General features: G+C 43.3%; 1 protein-coding gene across 1 annotated transcript in view; it reads right to left on the reverse strand.

Annotated features, from left to right (window-relative positions):
• Ptpn3 (protein tyrosine phosphatase non-receptor type 3) overlaps positions 1-20,819 on the reverse strand; it is a 105,699-nt gene that overhangs the window by 48,393 nt on the left and 36,487 nt on the right. Inside the window, exons 5-10 of the mRNA XM_042697644.1 lie at positions 19,066-19,144; positions 13,884-13,928; positions 10,578-10,630; positions 4,795-4,915; positions 3,636-3,723; positions 231-319 (exon numbers count right to left, since the gene is read on the reverse strand). Coding sequence (XP_042553578.1) covers positions 231-319; positions 3,636-3,723; positions 4,795-4,915; positions 10,578-10,630; positions 13,884-13,928; positions 19,066-19,144 — 475 coding nt within the window. The remainder of the gene's footprint in view (positions 1-230; positions 320-3,635; positions 3,724-4,794; positions 4,916-10,577; positions 10,631-13,883; positions 13,929-19,065; positions 19,145-20,819) is intronic.

Raw genomic sequence — 20,819 nt, forward strand, 5'->3', positions numbered from 1 at the left:
ACACGTGCACTTGTATGTAAACACTAATGAGAACCAAACTAATTTCCCCAAATATCAAATCTGGATCAAATTCAGAAGTCAGAGGTTAAAACTATGTTTGAGGCTGGAGCAGGGTGGGGGATTGTCTACCCTTCCTTTGGAAATAAAGTTTAAAATTAGAGGCACATTACTTTTGTTCGGCATATTTTTAAAGCATGAATCAGACAATGATTAGGACTGTTTGCACTTACCAAGGATAGAAACTTGTGCAAATGTATTTTCGGTACACAGCAATGCCCGAGGAAGCAATTCCAATCATTAGATCTAAGTTGTGCAGATCCTGTGAGAAGGAAGATGGCAGATTCATGGCGTGTTACAGTTAGGCTCATGCCCGCCAGCAACTTTAAAGCACCCACGCTTTTATAAATAGCAGTATGTATAAGCTCCAAAGGGGAAAATGTTTCTGAACACAGGCAAAAATCCCTACTTAGCAGCTACTTAAGATCCAAGTACCCAGGGCCAAATCCTTCGGAAGAGAATGTGCATGGCCTGCCCTAGCACACGGCTTAGGGAGTTAAGACCACTCATCCCACAGTATCATGCAAATCAACATTTCAGTTTTACATTTTCAACAATTAGCATTTTATAGCCACAGTAAAACCAGAAAGGCCTCTCTTCCTTGAATAGCTTTGTACAAATCTCAAGTTCCATCACTGGAAAGGTTTTAGCTAGTATAATAGGATGATGAAAAATGACAAGTAGAGGATTCATTCGAAAATCCAATTAAGAAACAAATGTTGCTCATAAATCCAACATAAGCAGCATTCACTAAAGGCTCATGTGCTAGGCCCTGCTGTAGAAAACGAAGACACAGGAGCATATACGGAGACATGGGCTGTTTTAAATCCGCTTGAATGTAACCAAATAACACTGAAGACTACAATACTTCCTTCTTGTGAGCCACACAGGTTTCTGTTTGCAGTCAGACACTATGATTGTAAAGACAGCAGAGCTTGAGCGATTACTTAGAACGGGTGCAAACTTTTGGTCAGCTATGTTGCTTGAGCTCAAAAGAGCCTGTTCTTTTGTTTCGCATAATAATGGTTTTGGAACCACCTTAAAGGTTTTTGTCAGGGAGAAATCGGAGAATGCTGGAAAGAACTTGGAACCAGGCTGGGCATATGGGGCTTTAGAGCAGGGTGGAACATGTTGTAAATAGAATAAATGTTCATTCCCTCTTGGCCTGGAGCGCATCAATTCTACTCTAAGAGGAATTAGAGAAGCTGGTCAGGGAAACAGTACTGACATGATGGTGAGTCTAAAATATGACAGGAATCCTACTGTAATCACATGCCTAAGCAAAATTGAGCCCAGCTAGTAAAGAACAGAGTTGCCTTAAATATAACACCGGCAATCACAATATAGGGAGAACAAATCAACAAATGAAATAAAAGTTAAGTGGTAAGGAAATAGATGGCTTGGTAATCTAAAATCTCTAGTTTCAATGGTTTTTCAGTTTGTTCCTTCACTCCTGCCATCATTGGCAGTTACTATTATTTAAATTCCCACACCATCTGAACTCCCAGCTCCTCTGGCAGGAGGCAGGACCCAGTGACCGGTTCTAGCCAGTGTGCTCTGAGTTATGAACTCTGTGCTATGTGTATCTCTCTGAGCTGAGGCACTGAGGGGCATGGCTCTGCCCTGAGAAGATAGCCAAGATGGCAGAAAAGCAGCCTTGAATACCAGCACCCAGTTACTGCTGAGCTGAGGCTGCACCAGAGACGGACACCTGGACCAATGAAGATTCCAAACTACTAAAAAGTAAGTGATAGCTGGACTCTGTTGCTTACCCCTGTAATCCTAACTTTACAGGAAGCTGAAATTTTAGGATTGCAGTTTGAAGCTATCTGGGGCAGAAAAGTCTGTAAGATACTTATCTCTCATTAACAAACAAAATGTTGGAAGTGGAAGTACAGCTCAAGTCATATTTGAATCATACTCAAGCAAAAAAGCAAGGCTCTGAGTTCAAGCCTCAGTACTGGCACGTGCATGTGCGCACACACACACACACACAAATTGAGTGAAAAAAAGTAAACAGTGTGGGACGAACCTAGCTCGCAAAGCACAGCACCTAGTGTACCTTGACAGGTCTCAGCCAAACATCTCATCTTCTGAACCCTAGAGGATCAGACTGACCCTTACTCCCTCCTTCCCACTTCCTCTTCTCCTTTATTTTTCTTTCTTTTTCCTGCTATGTAGCTAAGGTTGGCCCCAAATTCATGATCCCCTTGCCCCAGCTTTCCAAGAGCTGGGAATACAGGCACATGTCACTGTGCCCCCCATGGAAGGGCACTTCACTGACAGTTCCAGTCTGGCGGTGGAGAAGCCAAAGGTCAATGCAGGCAGATATAAAAATTCCACTACTGATTAAGCTTCCCCAAAACATTCTTCCGGGGACAATGAAATTTTTAAAAAAACAAGCAGTTAAACATTCTAGTTGTTATTTTATAAAGCCAATACTTTTTTCTTGCTTTATGATTACCAACATCATGCTTTGTCTACCTCACAGGACTGTTACAGGACTGAAGGGGATAAAGGAGGTTTCTATAAACTGTGACCACAATATGCAAATTTAAAATCTGGCCAGTTACTCCACTTCCACAAGCGTTAGCTTCTCAGTTGGCAAATGGGTAAAATTAGAATAAGAACTTGACAAGACTTTTATGATCCTAAAACAAGGCTTACAAAAGCATCTAGAATATAATTCATGCTCCTTTTTGTGTATGATATGGGGGGAAATGACTGCTAAAAGATGAGGCATGATTAAACAAAGCTGAAGCCCCATACTGAAGCTCCCACTATGTACCAGTGGACCTGAATGTCAGTTTCTCCATCCTGTCAAATGGGAATAATGGTAATAATTAGTCCATGGCATGATGGGAAGAAAGAAATTCAACTTTCCACTGACAGAAATCTGCTCAGCAGATGGCAAATATTAGACAATTCTATTAAAGTATTACAACCTAAATATTTATTGTGACAAGCATCATTGGCTCACACCTGTAATCCTAGCTATATGGGAGGTTGAGATATGAAGACTGCAGTTAGAGCCAGACCAGGCAGAAAGTTCGGAGAGACTCTCCAATTAACCAACTAAAAAGCTGGGTTGAAGTTGTGAGAGTTGAGAGCATAAGGCCTTGAGTTCAAGCCCTAGTACCAGCACAAAAGAAGTAAAAATGAAATGAAAAATAACTGATTTTCACAATTGTTACTACTTTTTTTTCAGCAAAATGAGCACATTTGAGTTGTAGGTCTAATTTGAATAGTGCTGAAGTTGTAGGAACCTTGTTTTTTTTATTAAAGTATCACTTGGAAAATAGATTTATACACACCATTTACTTATTTAGCCACAATATGGAATAGTCTTTAAAAAATCACAGTCTTCTGACTTTTCAAAAGGAAAAATTCCAGTTCAATGGGAAGCATGAAAAAAAAATAGCTGGATCAATGATTAGGAAATCTCAACACTACTTAATAAACCTTCTGAATAGCTATTAAAAAATAAAAATGGGTCATGTTTGTTATAAAGGGAAAGACAGTCTCATCAAGGACGTTTCTAAGCTTTCACAATTTAAAATCACTCTATGGTTACGTACTCTCCCCCCGTGCAGCTCCACTCCGTAGAAGTCCAGGGTCCGGGCTATGTTGATGTAGCAAGATTCGGCCTCTGACTGCTTTAGCCCACTGCAAAAGAGAGAAAACATGGGGTTCACCCCAAAATAGAGACTATTAGCTCCAACTTTTAAGAAAATCCTAATATTCCTAAATGTTAGTAAACGCTTCACATTACTAGTCTTAAGTAATCTAATCCTATTCTACTGAATAGATTTTTCTCTTTGTCCACTGAGCTTCACTTCCTCTGGTCCAGTTCGTTTTTTATTAAGAAATACTCTCCGCTTAGGATCAACTCAACCTTCAGATGGGGAACAGGATCACCTTTCAAAATTCCTGATTTAATGGATTCCCCCCCATTGCCTAATTAACAGGTAATCTTCTGGTCTTTCTGCCTTTGTCTAGTCTCTTAGCTGTGGCCTCACACTTCAAACGCCACTGGCCTTGTGCTATTTTAGGAGGGTGACTTGTACCACAGGAGTAATTCTGGGAGAGAGGGTTGGCAGCGCCTTCTCAGAAGGTACACTGGTTGCTTGCCCTTTGTTTTTATGGCCTTTCCCAAGAAGCAAGAGGTCCTGAGAGCTGGCCTCCTGGGTCAGCCTGGCCCTTGTCTGACAGGAACTGAACAGCTGCCACAGTAGCCCGAGTCACTGAGGAAAGGGAAGGAAGAAGAGGCTGTTTGTTGGAGGTGGCTAGCCCTGGGCAGCTGCTCCAGGGAAGGACTCCTCACATGGAAAAACAATGTTTGCAAGAATTGAACCCATGCACATCCTGCTTGTCTGTATGGACTTTGGTCCACTTGTCTGTCTACTTGATACTATTATTTTATTATGTATGGTAAACCACCTGGGGGTGGGCAATCTGTGGGGCAGTCAGATCTCCAAAGGAGTCTTTCCTTCAAGAACTGATATTTTGCAATAACATCTAGAAAAGGAATATAGCAGCCATCATCCTCAACACCTACTGGGTTTTACAATTCACAGAAATACCACGGTGTGCCAAATATATCTGCCACCATCACCGCTCAAAGGCTCAAAAGAAACCCCACAACTTGAAAGAGGATGGTATCCAAAGGAAGGAGAGAGGCAGTGTTCGAAAATACCTGACTTGAGTTCTCAAAGTAGGCCGCCTGGGTCCTCTCACCTGTGCTGCTCATGGAGCGACTCCACCTTGGCTAAGAAGTCATCGTTTTGATCTGGTATAAACTGGCTGTCCACAAGATAGCCTGGATGATGTATGGAAGGATTAAAGTCTCCAAAGTGCGCTGTAAAGACAGAACAAAGGGGAAATCATAATTGGGTTTGCCTTTTCGATAGTCTGTAGGAACAGTTACAGCATCACAAAGGAAACAGTAACTGGAAACTCTTTAAGAAGTTTTGAACTAGTTTCCCATTGTCTCCAGATTCTAATTTGAGCCCTTCCAGGGGGCTGGTTCTAGTCCATACCACCCAGCCCAATCCTCAGACTCCTGGAGGACAGTGTTGAAACCCAGGTCTTGTTCTGATCCCGGGTCTCTCACTCAGAAGCAGTACTGAAGTTTGCACTCAGGCCCTTGGGCAAGGAGAAAGAGACCCTGCTAAGAAAAAAATGCCGTATTTATGCCAGGCAGATTGTTATATAACAAGGTCATTGTGATGTTAGACTAACCAGCTGTTAAAATATATATGGCATGGACTGAAGGGAGGCCATACTGACCTGCCCTATACCCTAGGATTCAGAAAGGTGTTCAATGGGACCAGGATGTGCTCAGAGATGCGGGGGGGGGGGCAGAAGGGGGAAAGGGGTAGCAGGATGGGGCTAGAGAAGGTTCAGGCAAGGCCAGAGTTCTGAGGGAGGATACTTTGTTTTGTTTAATCTTATTTTTAGTTGTTTTTTTTTTTTTTAATTTGAGACAGAGTCTCACTATATAGCGCAAGCTGGCCTGAAACTCATGATTCACCTGCCTCAGTTTCCTGAGAACTGAAATTACAGGCACAGGTCACTGTACCTGTAAGCCCACCACCCAGGAAGACACATTCTGGAAGGAGTCAGATGTTACACTGTCAGGGAATGGAATGGGCCTGTCGGTGTAGAGGGAAGAGGATAGAGTGTTTTCTGGGAAGGATTTCCATACTATCGCCATGCAAATGGTCCCCTCCCTTGAGACCTATGACTAGTTGCTGTCCATAAACATGAACTGTTGATGTCCAGGTCATGAGTATTCTTGAGAGCTGTGCAGTGCCTAACATGCATTAGAAAACATGGCTGCTCTGGGACCTACCATGCAGAGTGAGGACTCTGTCAGGCCACCAAGGACATCTTGCCTCTTTAAACTACTTCTTACATTTGTATAGAAACAGGAGGGGGATCTTGAACTCCTACAGGCAGGCAGCTGATGTCACATTCTATTTTCTCAACAAAACAAAAAGGCCTATCTATTTTTTCAATATATTTAACCTAATCTTTCTAAAGGTCTTAATTTCTTCCTGCCAAAGGCTACCAAGAACCCTCAGGATCTTCCAACTGAACACAGATTTCCTTCTGTGTCACTAAGCCAAGGCGAGGCTTCCTGGACAATCTGAGGAGGAAAGGGGGTGAGCCAGGAAGCCCACCACACAGGTAAAAGGTCGGGTACACAAGTTGCATCTTTACACCTCCTCCATTCTGCTTGCCCTCACCTGCAAAGGGATCTCTTTTTCCCTTAGTTTGTAGAAGCGGAACCGACTCACCTTTACTGCCTACTACCTGTCACAGCACACAGCTGACCCTTGGATCTGACCTGCCCACAGGCTGATGTAAGATTTCCCTCTGGAAGTGTAAAGGGAAGGAAACCAAGTGATCTATGCAGACTGGTCATGGTTACGCCACAGGCTGGTAAAGCTAATCAAGATGATCATGTTGTAGACATGAATCAAGGGTGTATGATAGAAGTCCAAGTGTGGAGGTGAGTTTCTGTGTGGTTAAGTGTATAACTGTTTGTGGGAAACCATGAATCTGCACTGAAACGAAGTACCCTGTGAGAAGGCCTAAGAATCACCTCTTTCAAACTCATGTCAAAGGGGAAGAAATGGGGGTCCAGAAAGAGCAATCCCCTATCTCAAGGCAGTTTTTATAGTGGGATCAAGACCAGCTGATCTGGGCCAAGATTAATGTCCTACTACTCAACCTGATGAGGACTGTCAGTCTTCTGCTGATATCCCCAAAGTCCAATCAAATGTTACAAATGGCTTTCTTGAACCTGAAAACAGACCCTCCCCCTTCCCCCTGCCCCATTTAATTTTCCTGTTGGGTTCATCAGCTCATGGATAAGCTTCTGGATCCTGATTTGCATCCATCCTATCAGCTAACAGGACCAACCCAAGTGCTAACTCTGCAGACATGAACCCCATGGTTCTTACTTTAGCAAAGTCACCCACTGATTTCTGAACTTAACATCCAACTAATAAGCCTCTCTGTCGGGTGGTTTTCCACAAAGATCTTAATGCACCAAACTGTGCTAACCGCTAGAGAAACACAGCCAAACAGCCATATAGATGTTTGCAAAACACTGGGTGGTTTCCACACTGATTTCAATGACATCATGCTACTTGGTACCCGAGATAGCACAGTAATGGGCTATGTTTTTATCCCTATCAAACAGATAAGAAAATTGAGATCAAAGACCAGAAGAGTGGACTCGCAATTCAGCTAGTAACTGAGAGCCTGAACTCTTCTTATGGTCTCTCCTCTAACCTACTTACCACACCACATGGTCCAAACTCCCTTGCCTGAAGAGAGCCTCCTTGGAGGTGACAACAGGCGTTCTCTATCCTGAGCTGACTTACAGCCTGCACAAGACAGAAGCTCAGACAGTACGGATAACTATTCCCTTTCAAAAACTTAATTCTTTGCACCTCATAAATCCCTGACAGGCTACCAAAAATCTTCTACCACCATCTATTTTTACATACTGTACTACAGAGCACTGTACTTTTTAATCTAGTCAGAAAATGTGCTTTGCTTAGCTGATCACTGCTAGGATTTATATATTAATGATACCCATCTTGGGACAAGTTAGCAAAATGGACCGGATAAAATACTGCCTTTTGATCCAGTAGTTTTCTACCAAGAATTAATCACATACAAATGCATGTGCACATATATGTATATGTATACATATGTGTGTGTGTGTGTGTGTGTAAATATATTTACAAAGAACGTATACTAGCTGGGCACTGGTGGTTCATATCTGTAATCCTAGCTACCCAGAAAGTGGAGGTTAGAAGGACTGTGGTTCAAGATCAACTGGACACAAAGTCTGTAAGATCTCATCTCAACCAACAGCTGGGTGTGCTGCTATCTCAGCTATACAGAAGGCTGAAATATGAAGGATCACAGTTCTAGGCCAGTCTAGGCAAAAAAATATGAAAGGAAGGAAGGAAGGAAGGAGGGAGGGAGGGAGGGAGGGAGGGAAGGAAGTAGGGAGGGAGGGAGGGAGGGAGGGAAGAAACGAAGGAAGGAAGGAAGAAAAGAAAGCTCCTGAGACTCCGTCTTGGCAGAAAAAGCTGGACATGGCAGTGACTGCCTATCAGCTATGGCAAGAAACACTGTAGTCCAGGTGGGCCTGGGCAAAAAGTGAGACCTTATCTCAAAAACAGCAAAGTCAAAAGGGTTGGAGGCATGGCTCAATTGCCTGGAAATTACTTAGAATGTTTGCCTAGAGACGAAAGAGAAGGAAAAGGAGAAGAGGACAAAAATATTGGTTGCTTGACATTAGCATAACACTATTAGCATGAATGTAATGCTAATTTTCCCCTCAGAAACCAGTTTGTACTTTCCTTTAGCCACAGTCTTAGCAGTCTTGAAGAAGAAACTTTGAAGAAGCTCAGGAAGGCATGTTTCAAATGGGGTTCTTAAATTTTACTTGAAACAGTTTATTGGTTAGAATAGGCAATTTTTAAAGGCAATTTTCTTCTTAGAGGAAAATACAGCAAGAGTTAATACTTGCCATGTACTAGGCATTATTCTAAAAGCTTTGCACAGTCATTCATGTTATCTTTACTACAGCACTATAAAATGCAGATACTATTACATCCCCACTTAACAGGGAAAGAAGCTGAGGTCTGATGAGGCTCAAGGTCATGGTGTGCTAAGCAGAAGAGTCAAGATCTGGGTAATATGGCTTCTGCCCATTTTGTCATTGACTCTGTCTGTGATGGCTCTATTATGAAGAAATTTTAGCTCTGTTACCATTACAGGTACGACTGAATCTGAATCACGTAGCCATGCTACAAGATGTCACAATCACACACAAGATGTCACAATCAATCACCCATCCCCTCCATTTATGGGTGAGACCTGAGATTCAGAGAGGTAATATTAACACATAAAAGTGGCAGAGGCAGAGTTTAAGTTGAATGTGACCATCTTCTTCCTTGTGTGTCTGCCTCTCATGTCTGAAGCTCTAGCTGTGAACTGGCTCCGTCATGTGGGAAGGCTGGGACTCCTCAGCTAATCAGCAAAATGTAGGCTGGGGCTGTGAGGTCTAGGAATCAACAAGCACACACACACACACACACTCACGGGTGGATACAATATGGCTGTGTCAGTTCCAGGATGTAGTAGGGGAAGGGATCTTTCAGATCCAGATGTACAATAGGAAGGGCAAGGACCTCTTGAGTGTTCCATTCTGGAGGAGAGGTGTGGGATGGGGACTGATGCCTGCTCTGACTTACCACTGAGTAGGCTCACTGTATGCTCAGTCATGACATCATCATCACCCAAATCCTCTTTTGCACATTTCTGGGGCCCTGCAGATAGGTAGGTAAGCTGCAGGCTCAGCCATTTTGTTCTTTACTTCTCTTATTTCTGATGCTAAGGGAGGAGACAGACTGGGGCCACTTTAGCCTTCTGGTGACATTTTGCTTCTTCGGAGGCCGAAACAGCGTGGCTAATTTGGTGGGTGAGGGCTCTGAGGCCAGAGAACCTTGCTTCACGCTTTGGGAAAGTAGAAGGTATTTCTTAATTTTGCACAGCCAACTCTAAAGAGATAGTGTACCTTGCATCTGGTTGGGCACTATTTACTGTGTATACCCAGCATTTCCTATAAGACCTACATGGAATACCTGCTCAGGAAAGTTTTGCTGATTAAATTAGTGGGTACAAAACCCAGCCTTAATGGAAAATTCTATCTGGATTTTCTATCCAATATGGAAGGTATTAATTATATATGGCTAGCCCAAAAGGAGATGTATAACAAATTTAAAATCCAGGACTATCTTCCTAAGCCTTAATAGAACAAACAAATGTAAAGTATCTTACTAGTATTTTTAATAAAGGATAATATTTTAGATGTGCTGAGTGGAATAAAACACAAAGTTAATTTTACTTTTCTTACTGTTTATATTAGAAAATCTGAACTGTCGAGCAGCCTTCACACTGCAATTCTATTGAACAGCAGTTTTGTAGCTTTAGCTACAACTCATTAGATTGAAACTCTAAATATAAATTCATAAGATCTCAGTATTATTTTAGTCACGAAATAAGCAAGCAGCAGGGGTAACTTCCAGCAAATTCCTTAACCTAGTTAAGTCTCGGTTTCCATGTTCCCAAGAAGTGACCAGTATAAATATTGCTCCGCTGGGATTTATATGGTGATCAAATCCAAATACCCGGGCAAAGGCTCTGGAAAATGCCATGTGTGATAGCTCTCTGCTCTCTTATGGGTCCCTGGGGAGGAAACGCCACACCGGGGCTCATCCACTCCTTTTTCTTGTGCCACTTTCCATAATCCAACATCCCCAAGCAGGAGCAGAGTGCAAGTCAAGGTAGAAGTAGGACTGCCTGGACAGCCAGAGATCTGCTGCCCCACAGGACTGCTGGGGACAGGGGCCATAGTACAAGAGGAGTAGCAGTACCCTGGTCAGGATCAGCTAAGCATCGTGGACCACACTCCCTTCATGACTTACATTGTACTGCATAGGATGCCAAAACCACCGCAGAGTTCAGAGGGCAGGTTAACCTGTCAGGAGAATCATGCATTAGCAAAGTTACAAGAACCAGCAAGAAGACCCAAAGTACTGACAGATCATGGGTAGGGAGTACTTTTTTTTTTTTTCCTCTTGGATTAACCATGAAAGAACAACATGAATCACAACAAAGACAACTCTATGATACAAATCAATTTCTAATTATAAATGTCACACACTAATTATTGTTTAAAATAACTTTTTCATGTGCAAAATCATATACATCACAAATACTGTGAGGCAAACAGTCTAAATATTGACAAGCATGTGGCCGTTTAAGAAAGGGTGGGCTTAAGAGGATGAGGGAGAAAATCTTATTATAAATCAATGGACAGCCTTCAAATCTTTCTAGTAAAGACACGAGACCTTTTGTAGGGCTCTGTGACTAAATTCTTATGTTCTAGAAACTATGGTTCTTGATTACCTCCTTTATAAACAATAACATCCTCTTAAAAGGGAAAAAGTACTTTGAATGTTAATGCTTCAAATTCTTTAGTTAGATTAACTAATTGAAAGTAGTTACTTTTTATGTCTAGTCACAAGTGTTTCGCAAGATTTAACACTGTCTGCCTCTGGGTCTTCCACTAGCTTCTAGAAATGCTCAAACTTAGGGGGGGGACTTACACTCTTTCCCTCCTACACTCCTCTCAGTACCCATTTCTGCCAGCCAGCAGACCTGGGACAGGGTGGGAAATGGCTAGGAAATGGTGATGGGGGAGGGGTCTGATAAAAGAAGCCCTCCTGATCATGATACTGGAGGAGACACCAAGATTTCAAAAGCACTTTCCCAGTAATCTCTTTGGTAATGGAGAAAACATGAAATTTTCATGGTAGCCCATGAAGTTCTCAGGATAATAAATCACCACATCTATGTCTAACCTGATTCTCCACCTGGCCCCCCACACGTTGGTTTCCCTTTCTGACCAGTGTGCTATTTTCTGGTGGTCCTGAAGCTCCACATAAAGATGACATCCCTTCACTGAGAAATCCTGAAGTAACTATGTTCCTTGTGGGACTGCTGTCTCTTCAACAATATGATGCATCTCAGGATGCTTACTATCTTTCTATTCAGTTGGAGGCCCACAGTACCCAGGGGAGAGCAGGCAAGATACTGGATTAGTTTCAGCTACCAAGATGGTCTTCTATCTAGCCAGTATTCTTGGTAGAGAAAGGGCAGATAAATGAGATTTGGGGAGCATTTCACAAAGTGACTAAGAAGGCTTACTCAAGATAGAAGGAACAATTCTATAAAGTCAGAGGAAAAAAACATGGCCAAAAAATAGTATCCGAAACACATACTATACAGTAGTGAAGGCCTGTGTTCTACTCTCAACTCTCCACATGTCCCTAGACAGATTTATTTCTCTTGGGGTTCTAGTGTCTCCATCTTGACCTACATCCCTCATTTCCACAGGGATGAGATGTCGCTTGGAGTAATGGCTACTATTGATGGTTCCAAGTCAGGGGATTTAACATCTGGGAGCAATGCAAACTGCAACAAAACATCCTCAGTCATAAATGGCCTGAGATTGTTTGATAGATGTTTGATAGAAGAGGCTGTCTCCTTATAGAATAGCTGGTGAAGGCCAGCTGCAGACCTGACAAACAACACTAGAGATCTAAGCCAGGACGTGATAGTCTCAACAGGTTCCTACAGAGTCACACAGAAATACCAAGAGGTATTTTACTTGAAGATAAAAATGAAGACAATCTCCAGTATTTGGAGGAATATAATGGAAGCTAAGGAGGCAGGCCCTGGGTTTAGTAACCAGCACAGTTCACAGTGGTGTTTGCAAAATATTTGCAGGAAAACAAGAGTACGTGTGTAGTAGAAAGAGACAGAACAAACCAGTCTCCAAAGCTGTGGACTGTATCTGGACCTACGAAGGGGATGAGCCATTTCATCCGAGTCATCTGAAAGGGGAAAAGGGAGCTCCCCATCTCCAGAGGGATGGAGGAAGATTGACTCAGCAGAGAAGGTTTGTATCCCTGAGGTCAGAATGAGCTGAATTGCAAGGATTCTCTAACTCTGAAACCACTAAACCGGCAATAGCTCTGGCAAGACTTTCTTCAAGGATGCCCTTGTCTCCACTGGCTCCTACATGTAATCACCCCTGCCATGCCCCCCTGGCCTGAAGTTCTGTACTGGCTTCCCCCAGTCTGTCCATTCCCTTCCACTTACACCGAAGCCCTGGCCTTTTTAGTTTTCCCTGGACACACTGACGCGATCATTGTAGATGTGGCTTTGACCACATCCTCCCCTGCTTTCAAAAGTCCTCAACTTTCTTTCCTGTCTGGTTTGTGGGAGATGTTGCCAGTGATTAACAAGAAAAGCCCTTTCTGTTCTCACCAAGTCCTTAACATGTGGCTGCCAGCTGGGCAAGGGGCAGGTTTCTCACTGCCCAGGGAAATCTAACTCTTCATTCCCCCACCAACCTCAATTCTGGCTCATCCCAGCACTCCACAAAGACTTTTTTTTGTCCTAGGCCACCAGCAAGAGAGTTCCTGAAATCCTAGGCCAATTGTGGTCTCGGCCTGTAGTGGTTCTAATTGCTTCATGGGCTTCTGCCTCATTTCCCCAAGCAGGCTGCCAGTTCCTTCATGGTACAGAAAGCCATGGTCGCTGATCCTCCTCAACAGAACTAAACTCTCAGGAGCAAAATGGGGTAAGAAGAACATCATAGGTGGGACTTTCTGTCAATTGACCAATCACCATTTTTTCCTCCTGCAAATTAAGAAAACACTTAAGGAATTGGAGCATGCAGCTCTGGGACCATAGGTGGGGAATTTCATCTTCCTCTGGGGCAGCTCTCAGATACATTCTAATTGCTGAAGGATGGCTACCTCAGGCTTGGGTCTGAGATTGCATGTGAATCATTCCCAGTGCCAAAGGGCTTGGCTGGAAGTGGATCTAACCCAAGCCTGCCCTGCCTTTCCGAGTAGCACATGTTTTGAATTAAAGATCTCTCAGTCCCTTTAAAAAGTCTCGGGTCTTTACCAGAAAGATAACTGTATCTTCTGTAATAAAACTGAAATACTAGCAATTAAGTTTAGCAAACCATAGCCTCTACATTGAGTCTTAGTGGGAAACAGATGTTTGCAGTGAAGGGCATATGGGATACAATTTGCAGCCCCCAGACTTTGTTATCATTTAAATATTGTTGCCAGAATGGTACCCTCATTAGATTAAAACCAGGAATATCTGGCCAGCCTAACAGGAAAAGAAAAATGCAAAATTCTTATTACCTTCCTTCACAAATGTCCATCTTCAGTTGTAAGAAATACAAATGCCTATGAAACAATTATTTTCATTAATTCACATTCAAACTGAAATAAGCAAATTTTTTTTGATGAGTCAAGGACAAATATCTGCACATTTAATACACGCATACATACACACACACTCACATACACACACACACACACACACACACACACACACACACACACACACAAATACCATCTTATCTATTTTAGGTGCTATCAGGTATCAGGTGTTATTCTGCATATTGCAAAGCTGTCCCATCCTCAGAAGAACTGAGCAGGGATGGACGGGGTGGAAACTGCCTGCCAATGGGCTGGTACAGCTGCCAGGGGTACCCCAGACCTCAGCCTTGCTAGTCAGGCATAGAGACCCACAGGCCTTCTGAAAAGCAGCCCCTACATACTGCCAGGCTACTGTCCCAAATACTAAGCCAGCAGGCACACACCCACACTCTCTCTGTACCATGATGCTGGGAGGGGCTTCTATGAAGACATCTCTTTGGCTGAGGTGCAAACACCCAGCTGGGTTTTTTCCTGTGGCCCAGGAACTGTGGGTGTTGGAGCAGAAGCAGAAGCATCAGTGAAGCAAAAGGTGCCAGGCCCCCGCCCCCCCCAAGCTGTATTCCGCACCTGCTGTGAGCCACCAACGCGCAGCTTTCCCAACCCCACACCTGGCTTAGGGCCAAGATTTCACCAGCCCCTCAGCCAGAGAGTCTACACCTTTGTCCCAGGACAGATGGGGGTGGGGGGCCCAGGAGGAAGGAGGCCATCAACAGCCTGCAGTGGGCCAGGAAGCGCCTGGAGACATTTATATTTAGGGACTCGGCATACATGTGACGCTTGGCTCGTGGCTCCTACTCTTTTTTAAAACTCAGATTCAAATGGGATAGACATTCCAGGGTCTAGCCAAGATGACAAGAGGGATGGATACCTCTTGAAATCTAACACGGGCAAGGCAGAAGCTCTCAGGGATAGCAAAGAGATCACTTTGGTAATTTAAACAAATCAGTGTCATATTCCTTCAGGTTGACAGAGGTCAAGGAGCTGGCCTTTTTGAGACATGAAAACTTCACACAGATGGGAGGGAAAAACAGGGAGAGCAAGGGAAGGGGTGACATTGTCCAAGAAGAAATGTACTCTCTACCTAACTTACATCATCATACCCCCTCTGTATATCACCTTTATAATAAGTTAAATGATATATAAAAAAAAACCCACTTCACACAGTATGTGCAGTTTGGGGCTATGTTTCTAGGACTTTGAAGTTTCCCTTCATTTCAGCCACTCAATGACTGCCACCATCTATCTCTTTCTGCCTCTGCCTCTATCTCTATACTTCTCTCCCCTCCCCCATGAGAAAACTGGCCTCCAGATTGGTTGTATGGGATTAGCCATTCCTGACTTTTTAACCTGGACTCTCATAAGGAAAAAAATCTGTATGCTACAAACTCATTATAAATGTAAATGACTAAAAAGCTTGGGCTGTGTCCTAGTTCAGGGTTACTTTGATATAATTATCAAAGCCCTGCCATGTGTTGAACATCAGTGCTGAGGTGGTGCTGCACGTGTTCATGCCTGGGCAGCACCAGAGTCTCTTTCCCACCCAGGAGAATGTAACTGTTCTTTCTAGTTTGTTTCTATGTTTATGCAAGTTGACATTCAACAAGAATTAAGTGTTCTCTCTTCTCACAATGCTACCCAGAGGAGGAGGAGAGGGGTAAGAGGGTACAGATGACCCACTCATAAATCTGGGCTTTAGCCGGGTGCTGGTGGCTTATGACTGTAATCCTAGCTACTTAGGAGGATGAGATCTGCAGTCCAAAGCTAGCCACATCATTAAAGTCTGTGAGATTCCTATCTCCAATGAACCACCAGAAACCGGAAATGGTAGAGTGCTATCCTTGAGCACAAAAGCTCAAGAGACAGTGCCCAGGCCTTTGACTGATGAAGGAAGGAAGGAGAAAAAGAGAAAGAAAAAGAGGGAAGGAAGGAAGGAAGGAAGGAAGGAAGGAAGGAAGGAAGGAAGGAAGGAAGGAAGGAAAGAGACAGACAGAAAGAAAGAAAACAAATAAATGTGAGCTTTCACTGAAGATCCCAGTTAATCAGGACATTTTCCTAGGGATATATACAAGAACAACATGGAGATGGCCATCTTGTCATCTGCTGAGTAAAGTTCCTGTGTCAACCCCATGAAATCACACATTTGAAGAAATTTAAACCATGAAGTGCAACACAAACTTAGGAGACTATGTAGGTATCTTGAATGAGCCTAAGGTTTAATTAGAGATTGCCAGGGAGTGAGATTCTGTTTAGAATGAACTAAATTTATCAGGAACAGCAGTTGTGGGGGCACACAGTAAAAAGACATTTATTTAACAATTAGAATAAAAAATTATTTATAAGAGAAACTTGGGCAAACTAAAATTCAGAAATGTAAAGACCCTCTTAGGTGTACTGCATCCAGGGCCTCAACTTCAGAAAAATGCAATAAGATTTTCCTGCCTAGATACTTAAAAAGAAATAATAATAATTTTTAAAAACACTATATATTCACTTCCTTGACTTTTAGGAACTTTTGGATGAGCTGCAAAACAAAAACACAGGGTGCTAGGATATAGGTAAAACTCTTCATGTATCTTAAAAAAATAAAGGAAAAAAAAAACCCCATGAATTAATGGTGCAATCCTGGTCTCACACAGAAAAAAAAGATCTGGCAGTCCTGGCTGACCATCAGCGCTTCAAATCTGAACCACTGATTTAAAGAGAGACACAGATAAACCCAATTTTATCCAGGACTTAGGTAAGAGCAAATATTAGTCTATTATTCATCTTGAGCTAAAATCTGCCTCTCCAGAGCCTTGCCTACTGGCCACGATTCAATGACCCAGTACGTCTAATTCCCCTTTTCCTACTGTTTGGAGATCTGAAGATTGTTTCATTCCCCCTCCTGCATCTTCTCTCCAGCTTCCATTCCCTCAGATGTCCAGGTATCTCTCCATGGCAGGAAAGATCAGCAAGGGAGACTTTGTCAGCAGCTCCTGCGGGGTGTCTGTCACCAGCTTCTTTCCCATGGGGAACAGAATGGAGAGCTGATGACCAAAAAGGTGACTGGAGAGGGACTCCTGGGTTAATCTGTCACTGGAAACCACTCCCTCCAGCTCTGTCACTAATATGCTCACCGTATGCCACCAACCTGGGCTTCGGTATCACAGGGAGAAGACAAGGGGATAGAGATAAGTTTAGGTTGTGTAATTCACACGTGAGGCTGGAACCTATCAGCCAGCAGCCACATCAGTTTAGAGGGGCACATGAGCATTTTAAAAAAGGAAATAGAACTGAGTACCAGTGGCTCACGCCGGTGATCCTACCTACTCAGGATCCTACCTACTGAGATCTGAGGACTGTGGTTGGAAACCAGCTTGGTAGATAAATCTGTTAGACTCTTATCTCCAATTAACTAGCAAAAAGCCAGAAGTGGAGCTGTGGTTCCAGTGGTAGAGCACTATCCTTAAGCAAAAATACCAAGAATGTAAAGCTCAAAGTTCAATCCCCAGAACACACGCACACACATACACACACACACACACACACACACATTTGTACATAACACAATATATAATGCATATAATGTAGCATACACACATATATGTACACATATACATAATTCTTCATATGAGTTTATTTTTATTTGTTTGAGACAGGGTTTCACTACATTGCCAGGGCTGGTCTCTCCTGGTCGCATGTTGAGCATAAACTCCTGACCTCAAATGATCTTCCTGCCTTAGCTTCCTGAGACTGGAACTACAGGCATGCACCACTATGCTCAGCTCTTCATATAGTTGTGAAATATCCCTCAAATGGAATCTTGTTATTTTGTATTGGTCTGGGGAAACCCTGGTAGGGTCAAGTCACATTTTGACAGATGATGCTACCAACTGTGTCCATTAGCTTAAGAAATGACCTGCTGAATTGAATGTCTTTCTACTGTCCTCAGTTCATCAAGATAAAGGGCTAAGCAGGGAAAAACCACAAAGGAGCATGCATTTCCTTACGGTTACCATGTGAGTAACACCAGGCTTTCCTTTCACTGGCTTAAAATTTAACATAAAGGTCAACACAGTCAAATCTCCAAGGTGTGCTATTGTGGAAAGGAGAGATGCATAAAGGAAGTAACAAGAGGAATAGAGTAACCTAGAGTAATAAACGAATGTTTGGCTGGTAAACATATGAAAAATTAAAATGTAATTGTGAGATGGACAAAAAAGAAGGGAAAAAAAAAGGAAGCAGGAGCAGACACTCCAGGTCAGAGTTTACTCCACTTCCTTGGTTAAGGTCTAATGGTCATAGAATAGGAGTAAACACTGTGACCCTCTACGTTTTCTTCCAGGTGAAATAGTTTCCCTCCCTAAGAACAACAAATGGACAGATGAAACACAACACTGGGAAGGGAAAGTGGTTGACACAGTCTGCTTGGGTTCCTCAGTTGCTAAACATTCTGTTCAGTTCCCTTCCCAGAAACCCCTCTGGCTGAGACCAACCAGAAGCAGCAGACTCCAAGGCCTGCGGGGTAAACAGCTTCTACCCCAGCCCTCCTCTCTTATCTGGTTCACATTCTTCCTGCACCTGCTGAGTCACCACGAAGACAAGTTGAGTCTGGTCTGTTCTCCTTCCTAGCTCCTGCAGCGGGGAATCTGATGGAAAGTTCTGATTACAGAGATGTCATGTCTTGTCATCCTCCAGGGTCTCCCTTCCAGCTCTTCAGTGACAGGGTGCTAGGAGACTGGGGGTGACTGCTCTACTATTTTGTCCTCGAAACTCAGCCTGCATTGGTGAATAAGGACTTTTCACGCTTTGCACTCACTGCTCAGCAGGAAAGAGAGGCAGAGGATATGAAAGGAGAGAGAGGAGAAGGGAAAAGAGGAGGAGGAGGCTACCAGCATGCTAGAATCTACCAATTCGGCAGGTTTGTGAAGTAGGCCCAAGACTGAAAACAAATTTGGCACTAACATTTCAGTACATACCCCCAGTTCTTACATGGATGATGACTATTGGTTCAGTTATATCCAAATCAAGTTATCTGGCCACAGTTATAAAATGAAGAGTACATCTGTAGTGACTCGCTTTTATATACTAAAGAGGAAGCTTTAAGAAAATGGTTTTTTACCTGGTTTGTTCTTGCTGCAGTGTGTTGGGATCAGGTATAAAAAATCTTACTCGAAAATGCAGAGTACAGGGGAAACCTCCTACAACATTTTTCAAAAACAAATTAAATTTTCCCTTAAAAAAAAAGAAGCCAATGTATGCAAGTTGCTATTCTCCCATAAGTGATGCACTTTGCAGTCAATCGTTAACTTTTTCCATTATAAAAGGGCTAATTTCAGTTAAGGAGTGCATAAGTTAACTTTCAGAAATCTTGGAGTCTACAGGAAATAAAAGTGTTAGTGTTTTGAAGCATTTGATTTCATATGGGAATCACAATAAAAATTCATTTGTCATTCACTTATCTAATAAATATTGAACACTAGAAAGAGTATTTACAACACATGGGTATAGACAGCTGTATCGTCCATCGCCTGTTCCAGATTTAACTTAGAGCAATGCACTCCATTATCCATTTTTGAAATCCTTAAATCAGCATGGTACACATCATTTACAAAGAAGAGCTCACATTTATACAGTGGCATACTTTTCAAACATTCTCATGCACATTCTAGACTTTAAATGCCACCATGACTATCAGGAGGCTAGGCTGCTGGTAATAGCTCTGTCTCAGAAAAGCCAACATGGGCTTAGAAATGGAAGCAACTAGCCTTAGGTCACGCAGCTAACGATGAAACTGGAATTACAGCCCTGGGGCTTGAGATTCTGTTACACCACATTGCAAAATCACATTTACAGCAGAAAACATTTTATGCTTTCATTGCAGGGCATGTCAAAATTATTACTATGCTAATGAGTATTACACAACGAACAAACGAATATGGCTTCATGCATCAGCATCAACAGTCAGTTCCCTTGTGTGGATACAATTCATCCATTTCTCCGAACAAACATGGCAATGAAAGATCAGACTGTGCCACCAGGGTCCCAAGATCTTCCTATCAGTGTTACCTTCTTTCTGGTCCTATCTCCATGCTTAGTAGTTAGCATTTTCTCCCTCTCTAAAATGCAAGTCTTTCTCCAGGCTGCTCCCTTCTCTGATCCTACTGCTTACTACCTCCTCTGCTCTGGTTCACCCCAGGTTCCACCCCAGCCTCTTCTTAGTACCTTCTACCACCTCTGGCTGGTGCTCCAAGAATCTCTAATGGTGGTGGGAGCTGAAGTGAATTTGTACATGTCCTTGGGTACCAGTGGGTGGCGCCATAATTCTGTGTGTGCAGGCTCTCCACCCACCTGACAGTCCTATTGCTTTGGATGCTCTTTCCTCTAGTTACTTTTGTGTGTCAGGCATGGACTCTTGCGCTTTCTCATCCTCCTCCTCGCACCCAGACTACCTTACCCTAGGCATAGGACTATCCCAGAACTCTCCTGTCTAAGTCCACACTTGGCTGTGAGCTCCTTGCAAGCAAGGTCCAGATCCAACTTGGACTGGATTTCCAGAGCTTAGCAGGGTGCCTTGCCCACCCTCCCCCCACCCCCCACCCCCCCAGAGCTGGGACACATGCGCTGAAAGAATGAGTCAGTGGCAGAATGAAGGACAACACCCAACCACGCCCCGAGTATGACCACGGGGACAGGCATGGATTGGGAAAGGGGCTCTTTGGTCTGTGGTCCCCCTGGGCACTTCTGAATGCCAAGGTCTTGCTGTGGGAGGTAAAGAGCTTCAAGGACCTGACTCCAGGTGAGGGTAGCCATGGCCACTTTTGTCTGCTTCTGACCTGGGGGCTGGAACACTGTGTGTGTGTGTGTGTGTGTGTG

Source organism: Dipodomys spectabilis, unplaced genomic scaffold, assembly GCF_019054845.1.
Source record: "Dipodomys spectabilis isolate Male_0828 unplaced genomic scaffold, ASM1905484v1 ptg000006l, whole genome shotgun sequence".
Lineage (NCBI taxonomy): Eukaryota > Metazoa > Chordata > Mammalia > Rodentia > Heteromyidae > Dipodomys > Dipodomys spectabilis.